Raw genomic sequence first — 21,634 nt, 5'->3', positions numbered from 1 at the left:
AATATTCTTACTTTTTGGACACCAGCTTTGTTCTTTGGGTATACTGGGTGCAGTTTACTATTTAGCCTTTATTTATGTCTGATATATCCTTATTGCTATAAACCTGTATATTAAAATTTTGTCATGTAGAGCTGGTCTGACCTTCTCCGGGTTTGATGTCCAGGTTCTGAGAGCTGAAGCCACAGCTGCCCCCCTGTTTGCCGTTGTAGGACACACTCTGAGCGAACAACATGAGGCTGCAGCTCCTCAAGTCCATGCAGTTGTTAGTGAGCAGAGCAAAGATCTCAAAGTCTGAGCCCACCACCATCCCCTCCACCAGCTTAATCTGCAGAAGAGGACAAAACAACACTGCTAAACCACGACATCCACAGGAATAACAATCTTTATTTTAAGATTTATTTAGATTTTTAAGGTAACATTTAATTGGGGTCAACATTTCCTTTTGTGAATGTATTATTGATTGTTTGAATGAAATATTCATATTTCTTTCAAATATAGGACTCCCCTGAAAATGATATATATATATATATATATATATATATATAGTCTCATTTTCAGGGGAGTCCTGGGTCCAGAGGGGAGGGGCCTGTTGTACATGTTGGATAAAGAGCACCCAGAGGAAACCAAAAACACAAAAAGTCACCCATGATATATAATATATGATATGTCATATATCATATATGATATATAATATATCATATATCAGATATTATATATATAATAGTTGTTTACCTTGAGGTGCAGTCCTGGCTCCAGGCCTTTCTTCTGCAGCTTGTTTCGATGCTGAGCTTTCTCAAAGACACGTCTCTCCTCCTCAGATCCTGTGCATGGGACAAAAATGCAAAGATTGGCAGCCCCACATCTGTCATTGACTGTCTCAGGGCAACTGTGACTACAATGGCATCGTACCACCACACAAACTAGCCTTGAAACTAGCTCATGATTTCATTAAATGACTGTATTACTAACTAACAAGCTAAAAGCAAGTTATTTTTATACAAGTTGGCCCAGCTGTTGTCGTCTCCTGCTGCACATGTACACTTACTGCAAATCTCCTCATGTCCGATTCCCATGGATCTATAATATGACTTTATTCAGAGCTGTTTGAGCTTGCTGTCCTCAGTATGTACGTGCAAGGTTGTAAAAGTAGATGTGCAGGGTGTGGTGTGCCATGGCCTCCGTAGCACAGAACAACACAAGTTAAGAGGTGAGTTTAAGATGGAGGATGCCCCTACAACACCGCCACGTCGGCACCAGTAATATCATGAGATCAAGGTGGCTGCAGGCGCCTTGCAAGATGCAGCCTTCAGCCGCCTTCATGAACTACACAGCCCAAATGTATGATGGGAACGCATGCATTGACAGCTGACTGACAGCTGACTGGACCTGACATGTTTTGATGAAACGTGACGCTCTGTGACCTTAGATATATTTCATTTAATTGTATTTTAGACACGTGAAAATTTTAGATTTTATTGGACAAGAGCTGCTTGTCTAGATTGCCCTGATCGCACGCTACTGCCACCGAGTATGGAATGAATAATGCACAAAACTGTAAAGTAACTTTGGGAATCTGGAAAAGCACTATATAAGACAATTGCAGTATCTTCTGCATACTTGTACTTGAAGGTGTTGTACCTTCTGCATACTTGTACTTGTGCGTGATGTCGTTCCTCTGATTGGAGCCCACACACTTGGTGCTAATACACTGACCCACAGATCTGGTGGAGCTGCTGATCTCCTTCACTTTTCCGTTGGGCAGCCTGATCATCTCCACCACGTCTGCGTTCACCTGGAGACACAGGAGTAGATGAAACGTTGAACATTTCACAAAACATTTGACATTTTAGGGGCCAACGTTAATTACATTCAAGCTCTCTTAAAGCTACACTATTTGGAGATGTTATTGCGTTCGCTTGAATGTTCAACAGTATGGCATTTCATGTTTCTATCCCCAAGGAGAACAGCAGATTGCACCTCCAGACCAAATTGCAGGTCAAAGACCGCATGTGTTCCAAGGGATTTATTCCAAGAGCTGAGTTTAATGCAACACTGTGACATGCCAATAAGCAATGTGTCAAACAGTGCCCAAAACATTCACAGCTTCAAAAAAAAGATAAAGAGCTTTTGAAAAAGTGAAATAGAAAAATAAATTAATAATGATAAAACAAAATAGAATACAGTACAAAAATATAAAAAGAAAAGAAAAGAAAAAGAAAGTAAACTGGTTAAATTTGTGATATCAATAACACATTAGTAACACTGGTAAATGGAGTAATTAACTTAATAGTCAATAGTTAATAATAGTTAAATAATTAAATAGTCTTTATTGATCTGAGCGTGTAATTTATTTTGCTATATGTAATTATATATATAAGTCTTTTGATGGAAAAGGGTTTTTTCTTCTTCCCATTCCATGTGCTTTTCTGTTGTTTACAATATATGTAGCAAGTAACTCTTGGCACAAACTTGAAATATAAATGAATCAATCAAGAACATTTTCTTGGAAACAAGTAGTTGGCAGATCTTCCCACCAGAAAAATTACACAGTCCACTTTTAACACAGGCATATAAAATGACCCACAGTCTAAATACATGCTTACTCAGGCCTAAACCCAGTCTAAACCCAGTCTAAATCAGCTCCAAACCCAGTCTAAACCCAGTCTAAACCCGGTCTAAACCCAGTCTAAACCAGCTCTAAACCCAGTCTAAACCCGGTCTAAACTCAGTCTAAACCCAGTCTAAACCAGCTCTAAACTGGTCTAAACCCAGTCTAAACCCAGTCTAAACCAGCTCAAACCCAGGTCTAAACCCGGTCTAAACCTAGTCTAAACCCGGTTTAACCCGGTCTAAACCAGGTCTGAACCAGCTCTAATCCAGCTCTAAACCCAGTCTAAACCAGCTCTAAACCCGGTCTAAACCCAGTCTAAACCCGGTCTAAACCAGCTCTAACCCCGGTCTAAACCCAGTCTAAACCCAGTCTAAATCCAGTCTAAACCCAGTCTAAACCAGCTCTAAACCCGGTCTAAACCCGGTCTAAACCCGGTCTAAACCCAGCCTAAACCCGGTCTAAACCAGCTCTAAACCCAGCCTAAACCCAGTCTAAACCCAGTCTAAACCAGCTCTAAACCAGCTCTAAACCCAGTCTAAACCCGGTCTAAACCCGGTCTAAACCCAGTCTAAACCCGGTCTAAACCCGGTCTAAACCCAGTCTAAACCCAGTCTAAACCAGCTCTAAACCCTGTCTAAACCCAGTCTAAACCCAGTTTAACCCGGTCTGGACCTGGTCTAAACCAGCTCTAAACCTGGTCTAAACCCAGTCTAAACCCAGCCTAAACTCAGTCTAAACCCGGTCTAAACCCAGTCTAAACCCAGTCTAAACCCAGTCTAAACCAGCTCTAAACCCGGTCTAAACCCAGTCTAAAGCAGCTCTAAACCAGCTCTAAACCCGGTCTAAACGCGGTCTAGACCTGGTCTAAATCTGGTCAAAACCAGCTCTAAACCCGGTTTAACCCGATCTAGACCCGGTCTGAACCAGGTCTGAACCAGCTCTAAACCCAGTCTAAACCCAGTCTAAACCTGGTCTAAACCCAGTCTAAACCCGATCTAAACCCAGTCTAAACCCAGTCTAAACCCAGTCTAAACCCAGTCTAAACCCGGTCTAAACCATCTCTAAACCCGGTCTAAACCCGGTCTAAACCCAGTCTAAACCCGGTCTAAACCAGCTCCAAACCCAGTCTAAACCCAGTCTAAACCCAGTCTAAACCAGCTCTAAACCCGGTCTAAACCCAGTCTAAACCCGGTCTAAACCAGGTCTAAGCCCGGTCTAAACCCAGTCTAAACCAGCTCTAAACCCGGTCTAAACCCAGTCTAAACCCAGTCTAAACCCGGTCTAAACCAGCTCTAAACCAGCTCTACACCCGGTCTAAACTCAGAAAGCAGTTTTGGAATATGTCCTAGATTGTTCAGTTGAGCTCTATAAGATCTGTTCTTGGCCCAAAGCATCTCATAAAGTGTGAACTTTCATTCATGCAATACAGTTCTATAGCTACTTAAAAAATATTTTTTTTTACAAACAATCATTAGTGTCTGTTTTGTAGAAAGTAATGGTGTTTTAAAGGTGGGGTATGTCCTTGTGCTCTTACTGTTCTATCTATGTAGCTCTCCTCCACTTACAACATTTTGGCCATGGCCAAAGGTTTTAATTAAGAATAAATTAGCATTACAATTAATATCAGTCATCAGTCAAAGCTATATTTGGTAACAAATTCTCCATACGCCCTTTTTAAGGAAAAAAATATTGTCCTTTCAGCCTCAACATGGTATTGGTTGATATTGGGTGTCAACATAAACAAAGTACTGCTATCAATTGTATTTAATTTTGTATTATATTTTTTTGTATTTAATGTTATCCAAGCTCGTTTGGAGACAAACCCTAAAGGACAAATAGTAAAAAGTTCACCTCGGCGAATATAAAGGGTGCGTCATATTTCATGGTGAGCTCTCCTTGTTTGATGGCCTTCACAGAGGCAGGGCCGCAGCAGAAGATCCCTGACACAGAAGAAACTCATGTGAGAACAAGAACTGTGACAAATGATTATACTTCCTTGACAAGCGTTCATCCTGACAACACCGGAAATTAGCTCAACGACACAGGTGACAGCGCTAAATATCTCTATCACTGTCAGATTAGCATTTAAATTGGGTAAAAACAATAGTTAAAGAGGGAGTATTACATTTCTATCAGGTATTAACTGTTTACATATTTACATCATCATGTTATATTTACTATTTTGTAAAATACTATCTTCACTAAACACCGTATTAACATGTTCTAGTTTCACTTTCACTTTTGACCTTCTGAATTCTCTCCCTTTGCTCCCCATGTTAACTCACTCCCCCTTCAGAGTACCATGAAATTACTTCACAACACATCATGTTTGTCAAGTTGCTGTGTACAGTTTTGTATCATGTTTTTGTATATTTATGGAGAATTGTCGTGTGGGAGCGTGGATGATGTAGACTTGTGGGTGGAGCATTGAACAGAATCTTACAGCTAACCTTGATGAGGGAACAGGGCAGAAAGCTAAAAAAAAATGGATTGTGCATAATACCCCGCTGTAAGCCTGCCCTGTGGGACAGTGGTCACATGACAGTGATCAGCTGAAGCCTGTCGCTCCTCCAATGAAGCGCAAGACATGCAGCGGATAGAGACAGGACATGTGACTGAAGACTGGTGGTTTAGCCTGAGGTGGTTTAGCCTGAGGATTTAACCGTCATTACCAAGTTACTTTCTAAATGATGGGCAGCCAAATGTCCAATTCCCTTTTTTTAAATTGACAAATGTTGAACCCAATCATTTCTATTAGTGGCCAGCCCCAAGAACTCACTATATTACAACAAAAAAAGAGACTGTACTTTCAACTACGTAGAATGGATCGTACGATGCCCAAGTATAAACTAATAATAGCAATATTTATAAAAGATTCTTCTACCCACCCTCGCTAGTCTCCTGTGGGGTTGGGTCACTGGCCTGCCACCCGTTGTACTCATGTCCCAGGTCAGGTCTGCTCATCCAGCTGTCCACCCAAACATGAAAGTTCCTACAAAACAAATCAGAGAGATGGAAGTCATGGAGTATTCTAAAGAAAGCTAAACTTTTAAAGTACATATGACTGGTTCTCATGTTTTTCTAATTATGGCTTGGTTTGGTGGAATAGTACTTCTGTTAAGCATTTCTCATAGTTTTACATCAGTTAAGTGGCGGTTTATGGGAAGAAATTGAAAAGAAAAGTAAAAAAATACAGGAAGTAGCAGTGAGTTCTAAAACATGTGTCATCAACATAGAAAATTACATAGAAATGCAGAGAGAATTCATGCACAAGGAAGACATTTTTTCGCAGTTTAAACCTTCAAACTAAACTTTAACTAAACAAAGGCATTGTTATTAGGCTCGAGCCTGGGACAACGTCCCGGCGAGGGACTCATTAAAACCGCGTCCGGAGCATGGAAAATGGCAAAAATCAAGTAGTAAACACGCCCCGACATGGCAGTGAGTGGTGTCAAAAATTAGAACTCAATGAGCTCTAATTGTCACAAAAGATCCCGAGAAAAAATAACGACAGATGACTCGGTAGCGCCACCCCAAACTTTGATTTTCATAGGGCCAAGGGGAGCCCGACTCGGAAAAAAGTCAACGTAAAAATCCGAAACAGTCATCAAAAAATAGAACATGTCGGGACATGACAAAAATGATATTATGCCCCCCCTCTAAAATGTACAGGAAGGCCATATTGGATCAAACCCGGGAATGACAAAAGTGCACACCCTCGCATTCAGGACATTTTCTCACACAGTTCTAATCACAAACACTTCAAATTTGGTCAAATCCCACTAAACCCATGTGTGATTAAAGATTATCAATTACATTTTGATTATGACTTTGGGTGTGGTCAGGGTGAATTTTCAACAAAATCACAAATTTTTGAACAATTAAAAGAAAATTTCTCTTTCACACATTTTTTTGGGGGGAAAACGCTAATACAGTGTTTATGCACATTTGTGAGCTGAACACAATGATATGCAAATCAAGGCACTCTCTTACAAAATGGCTCTTTAGCGCCCTCTTCAATTTTCATTTTCAAAAATTCATAGAAGACAATTGATTTTTTGTGGTCTTTTGAAAAAATTCACAGGGGCCTTATTTGTGATGAGGCACAATGTGAGAAAGTCACATGACTGTAGCTGTTATGGTTTGGGAGAAAAATAATGGGTGGAAAAAAAACTTCCATTATTATTATTATTATGCTTTGAAGCCACTTTTGACCCCCTGAACATTAACGAAAACTCAATTTTATTGGACCCAACATTCAAGGTTGGCGAAAAATTTATTATTTTGATGTTCAAAAAAATTAATGTTTCAAAATTATTCAATAGCGCCACCTCAAAATTTGAAATACATTACGTCAATGAGAGACCTTTTTTTTTTTTTATCATAGACAACAATAAAAACATTAAAAACGATGTCAAGACAAGTAAAAAATTATATTATGACCCCACCTTAAACCCTACAGGAAGTCAGCCATTGTGGGTGGAACCCCATTTTTTCAAAATTTTGCTCTCACATTTGGAATTTCATTCAAGAAACTTGCAAATTGGTCAAAATGATCTAGACCCATGTGGGATTATAAGGAACTGTCTTGGATTTTTCTACATCATAAAATGTGGGTGTGGCCAACCTTCAAAGAAAAAAACTATATTTTGAAGTGTTAAAGTGCCCATAACTCACACGTGCAGCGTCCTATTTCCCGGCATTAATATACATTTAGTTTAAAATCTTGTTCTGCACGAAATGATGTACAATTAGCATATGTCAGAATTTTTTTTTGTTCCACAGCGCCCCCTTGAAATTTTGAATTGGACCAAAAAAATGACTTTGACATAAACATTTGAAATTTGGCATGGACATTTGGCTTGGCAAAGTGAACAAAAAAGCCAATGAGAACATACCTCTATCTGCAACTATGTTACCGTGGTAACATAATAAATGTGTCATTGAAATGAATGGGGTTCAGAGTACTGGACTTTGTTGTTGACTAAACAGGTGCTCTACACTAATCCAACTATGGCCTAAAATTCAAGATTGGCAAAAAATGTTGTATTTTCATGTGCAAAAAAATTTATGTTTAAAAATGACTCAATAGTGCCACCTCAAAAATCAAAATATATTACGGCAATGAGAGACCTTTTTCATCGTAGACAAATGAAATTTGGTATAGAACATGTCAAGACAAGTCAAAAATTATATTATGACCCCACCCTAAACCCTACAGGAAGTCGGCCATTGTGGGCGGTACCCCATTTTTTCAAAATTTTACCTCTCACATTTGAATTTTTTGCGCCTTGCATTTTCATTCAAGAAACTTGCAAATTGGTCAAAATGAACTATACCCATGTGGGACTATAGGGAACTCTTTTGGAATTTTCTAAGTTTTAAAATATGGGTGTGGCCAGCCTGCAAATAAAAAAGCCATTTTTTAAAGTTTTTAATTGCGTGTAACTCACACATACAGGCCGTGTCCCAATTCCCCCACCTGGCCTTAGAATCACCATTGGAAGGGCGATTCGAAGGGCAGTTACGTAATTTCCAGTGCGACAAGGGCTGTCCCATTTCAACCCACCCTACTGAATGCGGCCGAAAACCTGCCCTTCCCTTTGCACCGTTTCCATGGAGATCGGACGTAACCGAAGCGTGCATCCGTGCACACTTCGCGCACTTCTATATCCCATCATGCACCGCGGCTGCACAAAAAAGAGAAGAAAATGGAGTCCACTGCGCAATACATGTTCAAATGTTCGTACTGGTATGCCTCATCTACAACAGTGTGACATGAAACTTTTAAATCTGAATAAAGATAAGTACAGGCCGTGTGTTTGATGATTAAAAAGGAGGGGAGCTACATGGAATAAAGGAATGTGCAGTTATTGCTAGACAATAAGAGACATTATTATCATGAGAAATTATTATTGCAATAAGAATAATGTAAGAATGCTCGTTTCTATTGTAAGCGTCAAAGACCAGGAGACTGCAACGTAAAGTCAGAAGGGTTTAATGAGTTCCACACAGGTAATGTGAACAATGAAGCAACGGACTCTGAGGAAAGGACAGAAGAGAGTCCTGAGATGTGCACAAAATCTTCATGTGTTCCGGTACATTCCATACGTCTGCGCCCCCCGTGGGCACGTGTCATTTACCTTCGTGTTAGTAAATCAAGACACTAGCTTGATGTAGCGCTGCACTGCTAGAAAATACCTTATAATGATCATATGGAAAGAACTGGCATGGCATAGAAGGGAAACAGTGCCCTCTACTGTTATTAAAGTGGTGTAGCCACTGGCCAAAATATTAAACTGCAATATCCCACTATATGTACCACTAATCAGTGTTCTCTGGTTTATAGACTATGAATGTAAAAATTATATTGTTACCTCTGTCTCTGTTATTACGTTTTCACAAGGTATATTTTGTTTAAGTTATGAAGTGGCTACAATTGAGTAAAAAAAATCACCTCAAACGTTATATTTGCCTATTGATATTCAATCTAAACAGAAAGAAACGGCTGTGACGACGACATCTTGACTTTTCTTCTATTAAATAATAAATCATTAAAAATAACGTACGTAATGTACATATCGTACGCTCAAAGACAGCGGTGGAAGTGCGGTCCGTGGTGTAGGCCTGTCCCACTTCAGCAAGATGGCGGCTACACTGTGGAGGGCAGATTCTCGACCGGAACCTTCAAACTACACTTTGAAGAGTACTTCGAAGGGACCCTTCAAAAGGTGCATTTGGCGAATTGGGACACGGCCTTAGTGTCCTATTTCTCGGCATGAATATACTTTTTTTTTCAAAATGTTGATCTGAATGCATAGATATACAATTTACACAGGTCAGACATTATATTGCTCCACAGCGCCCCCTTGAACCTTTTAATGGTATGCAAAAAGTTACTTTGTCACAAACATTTGAAATTTGGCATGGACATCCCTATTGACATACTGAACAAAAAAGCCAATGAGAATCTACCTCTATTTTCAAAGGTGTTGCCATGGTAACATCTGACATTTCTCATTGAAAAACATGGGTTTTGGTTAACTAGGATGAATTTTTTTTTTACTTTGTCATAGACCATTCAAATTTGGTACACATATTCCTCTCATCATACTGAACAAAAAAGCCAATGAAGACATACCTCTATTTTCAACTGTGCAGGCATGACAATGTGATAAATGGTCTAATTGGAATGAATGGAGTAGTATTACTGAGATTCTAATCGTTAGGATTATTCTAATCCTAACTATTATGCAATTTAGATGAGCTTCAGCCCTTGTTAGCATTGTGGCTGCTAGATAATAGTTATAGAATTACCTTTATGTATGTCATATCTGCTGCCCTAAACTAAACAAGTTTTAAAATAAAATCTTAAATATAACAATACTTCACTATGTTTTAGTGAAATGAGTACCGGTAGTCTAACCTGGCTCTTTAAACTATATATTTCAAATTTGTAAAAACTACACACTGACCAGATGGAGTCATCAGACAGGTTCTCCAGGTCCTCGCTGTACAGCTTCTCAATCAGGAGGTTGGCATCCGTGTCGTGGGCAGAGCCAAAGTTGGTGACCACTCTACAAGGTATCCCCAGAGCTCTGGACACTGGAAGGACAGAGGAGAGGGTTAACCAAGGAAATTAAGAGGAATATTGATCAGGGCAGTTAGTCATATTTTTATTAAGATCCAATGCTTACAAAAGTCAAAGTTGAGATTTCAGATCTTAGAGGAAGAAATGTAACTTTTTTTGTGTTAAATGGCACAGATTTAGGATCCACTGTAAACATTTTATATAGTTCATTGCAGTCGTCCACAATTGTTCCTCACTTACCTTATGCAATACAATTCGCCATGACGACTTAATTTGCGCTTTTCATAACTTTCAGAGGCCAGAGTGGAGTAGCATGCTAACAGCGCACTGTCCTTAGTTCTTGGTTCACATACTATAAAAGTCCTCCTATATTCACCACAAACAGATTTTTCCATGTGTTTGAGCAATATGTGTCTTGCCCCAATACAGATATATTGTATAAACAGCTTGTGAGGTCACAATAGTACACAGTATCCACTGTGTACTATCTGCAACTAATTATGAAGTATTTAATTGTCAGAGAATCAGGAAGTGCACATTAGAATGCTAGTTATTGGTAACTTTGGCCTCTGAAAGTTGTGAAAAGTGCTTGTAAACTCATTATGGTGAATAATTCGGATGCTCTGAATGCATAAGGTCAGTGAGGAATAACTTTGGACCACTGCAAACTGTTCACAATTAACTGTTTTTGTTTAGTCGATGGCCCCAGTTTTCTCTTTGCTGATGTTTCTTCCTTCAGGGTCAAAGTGCCACAGTTTACATCACCATCGCTCTACTCGTCAACCACCACTGGTGCAGTCCTAATCACATCACCGTAAAGGAACGGATCTGCAGCCCTGATGTGGAACTATGCACTGTTGGATTACGTCCCTATTATTTGCCGAGAGAGTTCTCTCATGTTGTTTTTGTTGGAGTCTACACACCCCCCTCAGCCAACCCTCGCAGCGCCTGTGACGCCATTCACGCAGTTGTGGCCCGGATACAGACGGTTCACCCTACTGCTCTCATTGTGATTTCTGGGGACTTCAACCATGTTAGTTTGGACAAGACTCTCTCCCATTTTCACCAGTTTGTGAACTGTCCCACCAGGGAGGAAAGGACATTAGACCTTTGTTATGCTAATGTCAGGAATGCATACCTGGCCACACCACTGCCCCCATTGGGTGGGTCTGATCACATTCTGGTTCACCTCAAAGCAGCTTACCTCCCCCTGGTGAAGCGCCTCCCCCCAACAACAAGGACTGTGAGGAGATGGACGGGTGAGGGCATGGAGATGCTACAGTGCTGTTTTGAGGAGACTGACTGGGCTGTACTAACAGAGCCACATGGAGAAGACCTGGACGGGCTGAACGACTGCATCACCAGTTACATCAACTTCTGTGAGGACTCAATAGTCCCAGCTAGAACTGTGAAATGTTATCCAAACAACAAGCCGTGGATAACCAAGGACATTAAAACCATACTAATCAGGAAGAGGAGGGCCTACAGAGCTGGCAACAAGGAGGAGGCCCGGTCTGCTCAGAAGGAACTGAAGGTGAAGCTGAGGAAGGCCAAACTGAGACATGGGAGGAAGCTGGAGGGGAGACTCCGACAGAATAACATCAGGGAAGTCTGGAGCGGCATGAGAGCCATCACAGGACACAAGCCGACCAGAGGGAGAGGCGTTGAGGGGGATGTGAACTTAGCTAATGAGTTCAACATCTTCTTTAATCGCTTTGAACTGGCAGGCAACTACCATCTCCAGCCAGTAGCCTCCCCCACCCCCCTCCCCCGCCCATCTCCAGGGGAAGACTCTGCTCACACCTCCGACAGCTCCACCCCTCCCCCTCCTGACACCTCCACACTGACTGTCACTGAAGAGCAGGTGAAGAGACAGCTGCTGAGACTCAGGGCTGGCAAAGCTCCAGGACCTGATGGAGTGAGTCCCAGGGTCTTAAAGAACTGTGCCCCTCAGCTAAGTGGTGTCCTGCACCTGATCTTCAACCTGAGCCTGAGTCTTCAGAGAGTCCCCCTGCTGTGGAAGACATCGTGCCTCGTCCCTGTCCCGAAGACGCCGCACCCCAGCGACCCCAAGGACTATAGGCCTGTGGCACTGACCTCCCACATCATGAAGACTCTGGAACGACTCGTCTTGGAGCAGCTGCGGCCCAGGGTCCAATATCTGCAGGACCCCCTCCAGTTCGCCTACCAGCCCCATCTTGGAGTAGATGACGCCATCTTGACCCTACTCCACAGAGTCTACCCCCACCTGGACACACCGGCTGCCACTGTGAGGGTCATGTTTTTTGACTTCTCCAGTGCCTTTGACACCATCAGGCCGGCTCTGCTGGCTGAGAAGCTGGCGGTGATGCAGGTGGAGGACTCCCTGGTGTCCTGGATTGTGGACTATCTCACTGGAAGACCACAGTATGTACGCTTACAGGGCTGTGTGTCAGACAGAGTGGTCAGCAACACCGGGGCTCCACAAGGGACAGTCCTCTCTCCCTTCCTCTTCACTCTCTACACCACGGACTTCAGCTACTGCAGTGAGACTTGCCACCTTCAGAAGTTTTCTGATGACTCTGCAGTGGTGGGATGCATCAGCGGTGGTGACGAGAGGGAGTATAGGACTGTTGTGGACAACTTTGTCACGTGGAGTGAGAAGAACCACCTTCAACTCAACGTGACCAAGACAAAAGAACTGGTGGTGGACCTGAGGAGGACCAAAGCGGCTGTGACTCCCATCTCCATCCATGGGGTCAGTGTGGACGTGGTGGAGGAGTACAAGTACTTGGGAGTGTACTTGGACAATAAACTGGACTGGAGCAGAAACGTGGACGCAGTCTATAAGAAGGGCCAGAGCCGCCTCTATTTCCTGAGGAGGCTGAGGTCCTTTGACATCTGCAGGACGATGCTCAGGATGTTCTATGAGTCTATGGTGGCCAGTGCCATCATGTACGCTGTGGTCTGCTGGGGCAGCAGTCTGCGCGTGAGGGACACGAATAGACTCAATAAGATCATCAGGAAGGCTGGTCATGTTGTGGGGGAGGAGCTGGACTCTCTGACTGTTGTGTCGGACAGGAGGATGTTGACCAAAGTCAGGTCTATTCTGGACTCTCCCCTCCACCCCCTCCACGAGGTGCTGGCCAATCTGAAGAGCTCGTTCAGCCACAGACTGTTACTGCCACGCTGCTCCACTGAGAGACACAGGAAATCTTTCCTGCCTGTCGCCATCAAACTGTTAAACTCCGTTCTGTAACCAAACACTTCAATACTCCAATATTCCATTTTGTACATAGATGTAAATAGTGTGTGATTTGTGAGATGATCTATTTATTATTTTGTTTAACACTGACACTTTATTCTTATTGTATGACACTTTATTCTTATTGCACAAATTTTATTCTTATTTAAATGACTTTTATTTTTATTCTTAATTCTATCCTGTGGTTGTGGCATCTGTTAACTAAGAGAATTTCCCTTCGGGGATCAATAAAAGTGATTCTGATTCTGATTCTTCTGATCTGATTTATACATGCAATAAACACAATGAAACCCATCTCTCCTTCCTCATTCACTGGTATGAGTCTTACTGAAGGGTGTCAAAAATATAGAAAAAAAGGTACTAATCAATACTAAAACTAGTATGAAAACTAAATTCTCATGTGAACGATTATTGATATTAAAAGGTCACATTTATAGGACAGAAATTAATCTTTACTGAATAGCTTTAGAATGATGTTGAGCTGTATCAGAACAAGTACAAGACACATAGACTAGTATACACCCATGGACCACTATGAACCTACCTGTACCACTGAGGGATTACACAGATATAAGATCATATGGTGATATAAACGAAAGCACTAAAAATCACATTTTATTGACTAAGGAAAGAGTGTTTTTATTGTCATCGTGGTATCAGAATCCGTATTGAGGATCAAGTCTATTCCGTAGTATTAAAACTGAATTTGAAACACTAGTCTTACCTGTACACGCCACTGCAGCAAACACCCAGCACTGCCCATAGCGCACTGGTCCAGACTGGTCCCACTTCCTCAGGATGTCCCCGGAGCCCACCCACTCCCCTGGGTGCACCCCGTCTGTGATCTTCCCCCAGTTACCCACCAGCACCCCGCGGTCGTCCTGGCTGTTGATCTGTGGACATAACGACATAGGGTTAGGGTCGGGGCAGTGTGCATTTTTTGTTTTAACTATAAGGCATTTACTCTTGCTTACGGTAAAACAGAGAAATGTGGCTGTCAGTCATTGTTACTGCAAGTATTATTTAATCTAAGAAAAGTTTAGATCAAAATTAAAGTGGAACTAATTCATCACTGCTCTTCATGTATATTTACATTTGTATTGCTATTTACAATATATGACTAGACACAGAACAGGTATTAGCAGAGCAAAGTAAAGTAGCGAAGGTTTTTGTTCAACTATGTCAAAATGTTGATAATAGTCTTATTTAGTCCTGATCTTGTAGCCTGTACTAGCCTGACAAATGTGTAACTGCACGAATGACACCTTCATGTGGATTTGGTCTGAATTCTTATAGATTCTGTTTTAAGGGGAGAAAGTACAGCAAATAAAATGTAAAAAGAGTTATATTATTCAGGTCAGAGTTATGTTATTCAGGCCCCCCCCTTCCTTGGGTTGGCCTGTGAGCAGATTGGTGAATAGACTATCTGTAAACTTACAAATAGTCTTTATCTCTCTTTAAACTGTACTACTACTAGTACTACTACTACTACTGCTGCTGCTGCTAGACTTCCACCTATAACACCATCTGCTACTACCTACAACAACTACTACATCACTACTACTCTGACTACAAGTACGCTGTTACTACTGCTACATTGTTACGATTACTACTACTGCTAGACTTCAACCTATAACACCACCTACTACCAATAATACTACTGCACCACTATTACTACTTCAAGCAGCAGTACTATGACTGAAAGGATTTTATTCTAGGCAAGACAAGGCAAGGCAAGTTTATTTATATAGCACAATTCGTACACAAGGTAATTCAAAGTGCTTTACAGAATAAGAAAGACATTAAAATCACACAAATCAAAACATAAATAATCACCCAATCTGCAATTCTCTCACCCACTCGTTTGCACCCTTTAAAAACTCTCTCTCGCACTCTTTAAACACTGTCTTGCTCAGTTTAAGCACTTTCCCATTACTTTACAAAAAACTTTCCTGTCACTTCTCAAATACTTTCCTGTTACTTTACTATGTCTAATAAAAGTCCATCAGTCCATGTTTTTTTTTGTCATCATAAAATTACCATTACCATATTCTACACTATTTCAAATTTTATGATGATTATTTTTGTTTTGATTTGTTTCTTATTCTGTAAAGCACTTTGAATTACTTTGAATTGTGTTATACAAATAAATTTGCCTTGCTTAGTACACTGTTACTACTACTACATTGTTACGACGATTGCTACTATTGCACCACTACTACTGCTACACTGTTACGCTTGCTACTAGACTTCCACTTATAACACCACCTACTACTACACTGTTACTAAACCTACTACTACTTGTTGCTCCTATAACACCACCTACTGCAAAGGCACCAACACTACTACCCCTATTCATACTACTACTACTACTACTACAACTACTATGCTGTTAATCCCTCATCCTCCTACTACTACTGCTGCTAGACCTCCTCTTATAACTCCACCTAGTATTCTTGCACCACTACTACTCCTTCTCCTACTATGCTGTTACTACAGCTACTACTACTGCTGCTGCTACTGCGCTGTTACTACAACTACTGCTGCTGCTACTGCGCTGTTACTACAACTACTGCTGCTGCTAGGCCTCCTCCTATAACACTCCTATAGATACTCAAAGCGCCATTCATTCACAGGATTTAAATAGTTTCGGACTTCGAGCTGGTATAAAGAACACAAAATAATTAGGACTGGCTCTTCACAAAAGTATCCAAGGCTTCAGAGAGGGAAGAGGAGGGGCAGGCAGAGGGTCTTTTGTGTTGAATTCATCTGCGTTTAGGGGACTGTGAATAGGTTAGTACATTGGACGATATAGGACATAGTTCCTTACTCTTCTTCCATATACAGTGTTAGCCTGAGGAGCTGTGTTTTGATGTGGTGATGTTTGTCATACCATAGCGCTCAGGACCCTGGTCACGTAGACTGGACTCCTCCGCGCAGAACAGTCCTGGTCCGCATCAGACACAAACTTCGGGTTGTCGTCCAAGATCTTCAGGCAGATGTCCAGGATTCCCTCTTCAAACTGTAGACACACATGGAAATAAGACAAATTATATACGACAATATGAAATTACTTAAAAATAAAACCGTAAAGTGCATATGAGAGGCTTTCATGTTGCTAATTATGACTCTGTTTGGTAAGATAGTACCTGTGCTAAATATTTATCATAATTTTACATCAGTTAAGTGGGAAAAAAATCGCTATGTGCCAAATTTTATATATTCAACTATTCATTGCAGCTTGGTCACGTGTTTTAAATTGTACTTTTGAAACTACTAAAAGACTCCTGACCTGTCTGTGGTTCCAGGGCAGGGCCATGATTCACTTGGACGTCCTTCTGTAGATGAGGCTGTGTTGGGCCAAAGCATACTACTGCCACTACCACTACTACTGCTACACTTGACCCCATAACACCACATAATACTACTAGTACTACTACACCTACTACGCCACTAAAACAATTGCCACTACCACTACTACTGCTACATCTCCTATTACACCAACTACTACATCCGCTACAGCTTACAACACTCACACCACCTATTACTACTATTGAACAGCTAAAACTGCTATTGTTACTACTACTACTGCTACCGCTACTACTAGTACTACACCTAATGCACTGCGTAATACTATTCCCACTCATACTGCTACATCTCCTTATAATACACCTACTACTACTACTACTACTACTACTACTACTACTACTACTACTACTACTACTACTACTACTACTACTTATACTACACCTACTGCACAGTGTAATACTATTTCCACTAATGCAGCTACATCTCCTCGTAATACACTTACTACTATGAATTGCTTCTCCTAACTAATTTTTAAAAAACATCATTTATATTTTAGTTCAGATCTCAAAGTGGGTGGTGGCGTGTGACTCCTGACCTGTCCGTAGTTCCAGGGCAGATCCATGATGTGCTTTGGCGTCCCCCTGTAGATGAGGCCGTGCTGGGACAGGACGTACTCACTCCTCTTGTCCTTATTGTTCATGTACACTGCATCTCCTACAGGACACACAGCAGAGGAGACCTTTTTAAATCATTTGGATAATTTGCAGCCCTATAACTGCCTAAGTGTGAAGTTATATAAACTGTTTTATTCTCATTCAAACTACTTCACTTCACACAATTATATTATTGCAGACTTTTGTGGCAATCTCAGCTGAATAAAAGATAAAACGAAAATATTCATTAAGGCAACAACAACAGTTTTTTTCCAGTGCATTGTAAAGTAAATCAATTATGCCTAAACCTAAAAACTACCACTTTAAAATTACCAATGACATCACAAGGTGGAACAGAGCATTTTAAGCTTTTGAGATACACTAATTATAATAATTAAGGATTACTCAAACATGTGTGAATGAAACAAAGCACAACTTCAGCTATGTTTCAAGATTCTAACATGGCTAAAAGCTCAAATGGGTCAAATTTTGCCTAATATAGGACCTTTAAACTTGATGGTGTGAGCAGAGAAATCAACTTGAAACCAATCGCTCCAACAGTCTAGTATCTTCTGTGAAGGTGGTAGTGGATATACCAAAGGCTTTTGAACCCTCGAGTTTGGTTTTAGTCCTTATTTATTTTCATGTAGTCTCTTACTCACGTGGGCACCATGGGTTGAAGAGCAGGGTGAAGTCACCCAGGCTGGTCTTGGCTCCATCCTGGTCCACCCTGAGAGAGTAGACCCCGATGGGAGCGTCTGCAGAGGGGCGCACGGTCAGGATGACGGTGTTTCCTTCAGAGGGACCGGGGACAGCAGAGGCAGCCCACGCACTGTCTCCTGACCCATCGACAGAGGTATCAGACAGGACAAAGCTCACCTCTGTGTCTGACTCCTTCCTGGGCAATGGACCTGGAACATACAGGTGAGAGCAGACACAGGTGGGGGAGGGGCAAGTGAGTGAGAGCAGACACAGGTGAGGGAGGGGCAGGTGAGTGAGAGCAGACACAGGTGAGGGAGGGGCAGGTGAATGAGAGTAGACACAGGTGAGTGTTGCATAAACAGGTGAGGGAGGGGCAGGTGAGTGTTGCAGACACAGGTGAGAGAGGGGCAGGTGAATGAGAGCATACACAGGTGAGGGAGGGGCAGGTGAATGAGAGCATACACAGGTGAGGGAGGGGCAGGTGAATGAAAGTAGACACAGGTGAGGGAGGGGCAGGTGAGTCTTTGATTTGACATGAAAATGTGATTTTTAGATAAAGCCCAAAGCCCCATTCACTCACATCATTTAAATTGTTTCGGATTTCGAGCTGGTATCTAGGACACAAAATAATTAGGACTGGCTCTCTACACAAGTATCCAAGGCTTCAGAGAGGGAAGAGGAGGGGCGGGCAGAGGGTCTTTTGTGTTGAATTCATCTGCGTTTAGGGGACTGTGAATAGGTTAGTGTATTGGGCGATATAGGACATAGATGCTGCGTGTGGCAGACTTGAGTTGGATTTGACCAAATGTGTACAAGGCTCATGCTAAGGTTTGTTCTTAACCTAACCACACTGCGAGAACTCTGAGTAAGATCAGATTCAAACATACTTCAGACTATCAAATACTAAAAGCTGTGTCTATATTAGTAGAGGGTGATTTTTCCCTGTTCCTGACTCTTCTTCCATATACAGTGTTAGCCTGAGGAGTCGTGTTTTGATGTGGTGCAGACACAGGTGAGACTTCCACCTATAACACCACCTACTACTACACTGTTACTAAACCTACTACTACTTATTGCTCCGATTACACGACCTACTGCAAAGGCACAACCACTACTACCCCTATTCATACTACTACTACTACTACTACAACTACTATGCTATTATTCCTCCTCCTTTTACTACTACTACTGCTGCTACTGCGCTGTTACTACAACTACTGCTGCTGCTAGGCCTCCTCCTATAACACAACCTTTTACAGTACAATTTCCTTTGTTTATAGAAATTTGTTAGTTCCAAACTTTGATTTGACATAAAAATGTGATTTTTAGATACTCAAAGCTCCATTCAAATGATTTAAATAGTTTCGGATTTTGAGCTGGTATCTAGGACATAGGTATCCAAGGCTTCAGAGAGGGAAGAGGAGGGGCGGGCAGAGGGTCTTTTATGTTGAATTCATCTGCATTTAGGGGACTGTGAATAGGTTAGTGTATTGGGTGATATAGGACATAGATGCTGCGTGTGGTAGACTTGAGTTGGATTTGACCAAATGTGTTTGTTCTTAACCTAACCACACTGCCAGAACGCTGAGTTAGATCAGATTTGAACATACTTCAGACTATCAAATGCTAAAAGCTGTGTTTATATTAGTAGAGGGTGATTTTTTTCCTGTTCCTGACTCTTCTTCCATAAACAGTTAGCCTGAGGAGTCGTGTTTTGATGTGGTGCAGACACAGGTGAGGGAGGGGCAGATGAGCAGACAGGTGAGGGAGGGGCAGATGAGCAGACACAGGTGAGGGAGGGGCAGGTGAGTGAGAGCAGACACAGGTGAGGGAGGGGCAGGTGAATGAGAGCAGACACAGGTGCGGGAGGGGCAGGTGAGCAGACACAGGTGAGGGAGGGGCAGGTGAATGAGAGCAGACACAGGTGAGGGAGGGGCAGGTGAATGAGAGCAGACACAGGTGAGGGAGGGGCAGGTGAATGAGAGCAGACACAGGTGAGGGAGGGGCAGGTGAGTGAGAGCAGATACAGGTGAGGGAGGGGCAGGTGAATGAAAGTAGACACAGGTGCGGGAGGGGCAGGTGAGCAGACACAGGTGAAGGAGGGGAAGATGAGCAAACACAGGTGAGGGAGGGGCAGGTGAGCAGACACAGGTGAGGGAGATGCTGGTGAGTGAGAGCATACACAGTTGAGGGAGGGGCAGATGAGCAGACACAGATAAGGGAGGGGCAGGTCAGTGAGAGCAGACACAGGTGAGGGAGGGGCAGGTGAATGAGAGCAGACACAGGTGAGGGAGGGGCGGGTGAGTGAGAGCAGACACAGGTGAGGGAGGGGCAGGTGAATGAAAGTAGACACAGGTGAGGGAAAGGCAGGTCAGTGTGCAGACACAGGTGAGGGAGGGGCAGGTGAGTGAGAGCAGACACAGGTGAGGCAGGGGCAGGTGAGTGAGAGCAGTCACAGGTGAGGGAGGGGGAGATGAGTGAGAGCAGACACAGTTGAGGGAGGGGCAGGTGAATGAGAGCAGACACAGGTGAGGGAAAGGCAGGTCAGAGTGCAGACACAGGTGAGGGAGGGGCAGGTGAGTGAGAGCAGACACAGTTGAGGGAGGGGCAGATGAGCAGACACAGATGAGAGAGGGGCAGGTCAGTGAGAGCAGACACAGCTGTGGGAGGGGCAAGTGAGCAGACACAGTAAAGGGAGGGGCAGATGAGTAGACACAGATGAGGGAGGGGTGGTGAGGCAGGGGCAGGTGAGTGAGAGCAGTCACAGTTGAGGGAGGGCCAGGTGAATGAGAGCAGACACAGGAGAGGGAATGGCAGGTCAATGTGCAGACACAGGTGAGGGAGGGGCAGGTGAGTGAGAGCAGACACAGGTGAGGGAGGGGCAAATGAGGGGCCCTATACTCTCTGACCATTTCTTAATTACCTTTCAATTTATACTAAAAGACTATCCAGCCCCACAGAAAAAAACTATAATGAAAAGAACATTATCAGATAAATCGGTTACAGAGTTTAAAGAAATTATTGAGCCATTACTGAAAGATATGTCATGTGACAATGGCAATAATTTTAATCCAATTGTCACTGATCAATTGGTTGACAGAACAATGCTCACCTTAAAATCTGCTCTCGATGTTGTAGCTCCGCTAAAACAGAAAAGCATTAAACCAAGACCTCCGGCTTCATGGTACACGTTACAGCTCAGGACACTCAAACAACATGTAAGACGCACAGAGAAGCTTTGGTGCCGCTCGCGCTCTGAGCAGTCTCTGAAGGCATGGAAGCTCTGCCTGCTCACTTATAAGGCCGCTCTGCGGAAAGCCCGAACTAGATACTATTCAAATCTAATAGAAGTAAACAAAAATAACCCCAGATTTTTGTTCAGCACTGTAGCCAGGCTGACAAACTCCCACACTGCTAATGAGTCTCTTATCCCCTCGAACATTAGTTGTGATGACTTTCTTCACTTCTTCGATTACAAAATCACAACCATTAGAGACAAAATTAACAAAGCTACTCCAAAAATC

At 42.5% G+C, this 21,634-nt stretch overlaps 1 protein-coding gene across 1 annotated transcript in view; it reads right to left on the bottom strand.

Moving 5' to 3' along the window:
• The window catches only part of LOC117374144 (protein-glutamine gamma-glutamyltransferase 2-like), a 38,570-nt gene that overhangs the window by 6,001 nt on the left and 10,935 nt on the right, over window positions 1-21,634 (bottom strand). The window contains exons 3-12 of the mRNA XM_033970326.2: window positions 18,071-18,319; window positions 17,351-17,469; window positions 16,340-16,468; window positions 14,171-14,339; window positions 10,087-10,216; window positions 5,500-5,603; window positions 4,463-4,551; window positions 1,639-1,792; window positions 733-821; window positions 142-325 (exon numbers count right to left, since the gene is read on the bottom strand). Of these exons, the coding sequence (XP_033826217.2) occupies window positions 142-325; window positions 733-821; window positions 1,639-1,792; window positions 4,463-4,551; window positions 5,500-5,603; window positions 10,087-10,216; window positions 14,171-14,339; window positions 16,340-16,468; window positions 17,351-17,469; window positions 18,071-18,319 (1,416 nt within the window). The remainder of the gene's footprint in view (window positions 1-141; window positions 326-732; window positions 822-1,638; window positions 1,793-4,462; window positions 4,552-5,499; window positions 5,604-10,086; window positions 10,217-14,170; window positions 14,340-16,339; window positions 16,469-17,350; window positions 17,470-18,070; window positions 18,320-21,634) is intronic.

The sequence above is a fragment of the Periophthalmus magnuspinnatus genome, chromosome 7 (genome assembly GCF_009829125.3).
Source record: "Periophthalmus magnuspinnatus isolate fPerMag1 chromosome 7, fPerMag1.2.pri, whole genome shotgun sequence".
In the NCBI taxonomy this organism is placed as follows: Eukaryota; Metazoa; Chordata; class Actinopteri; order Gobiiformes; family Gobiidae; genus Periophthalmus; species Periophthalmus magnuspinnatus.
The sequence above is the reverse complement of the archived record's forward strand: the minus strand, read 5'-3'. Positions and strand labels throughout refer to the sequence as shown.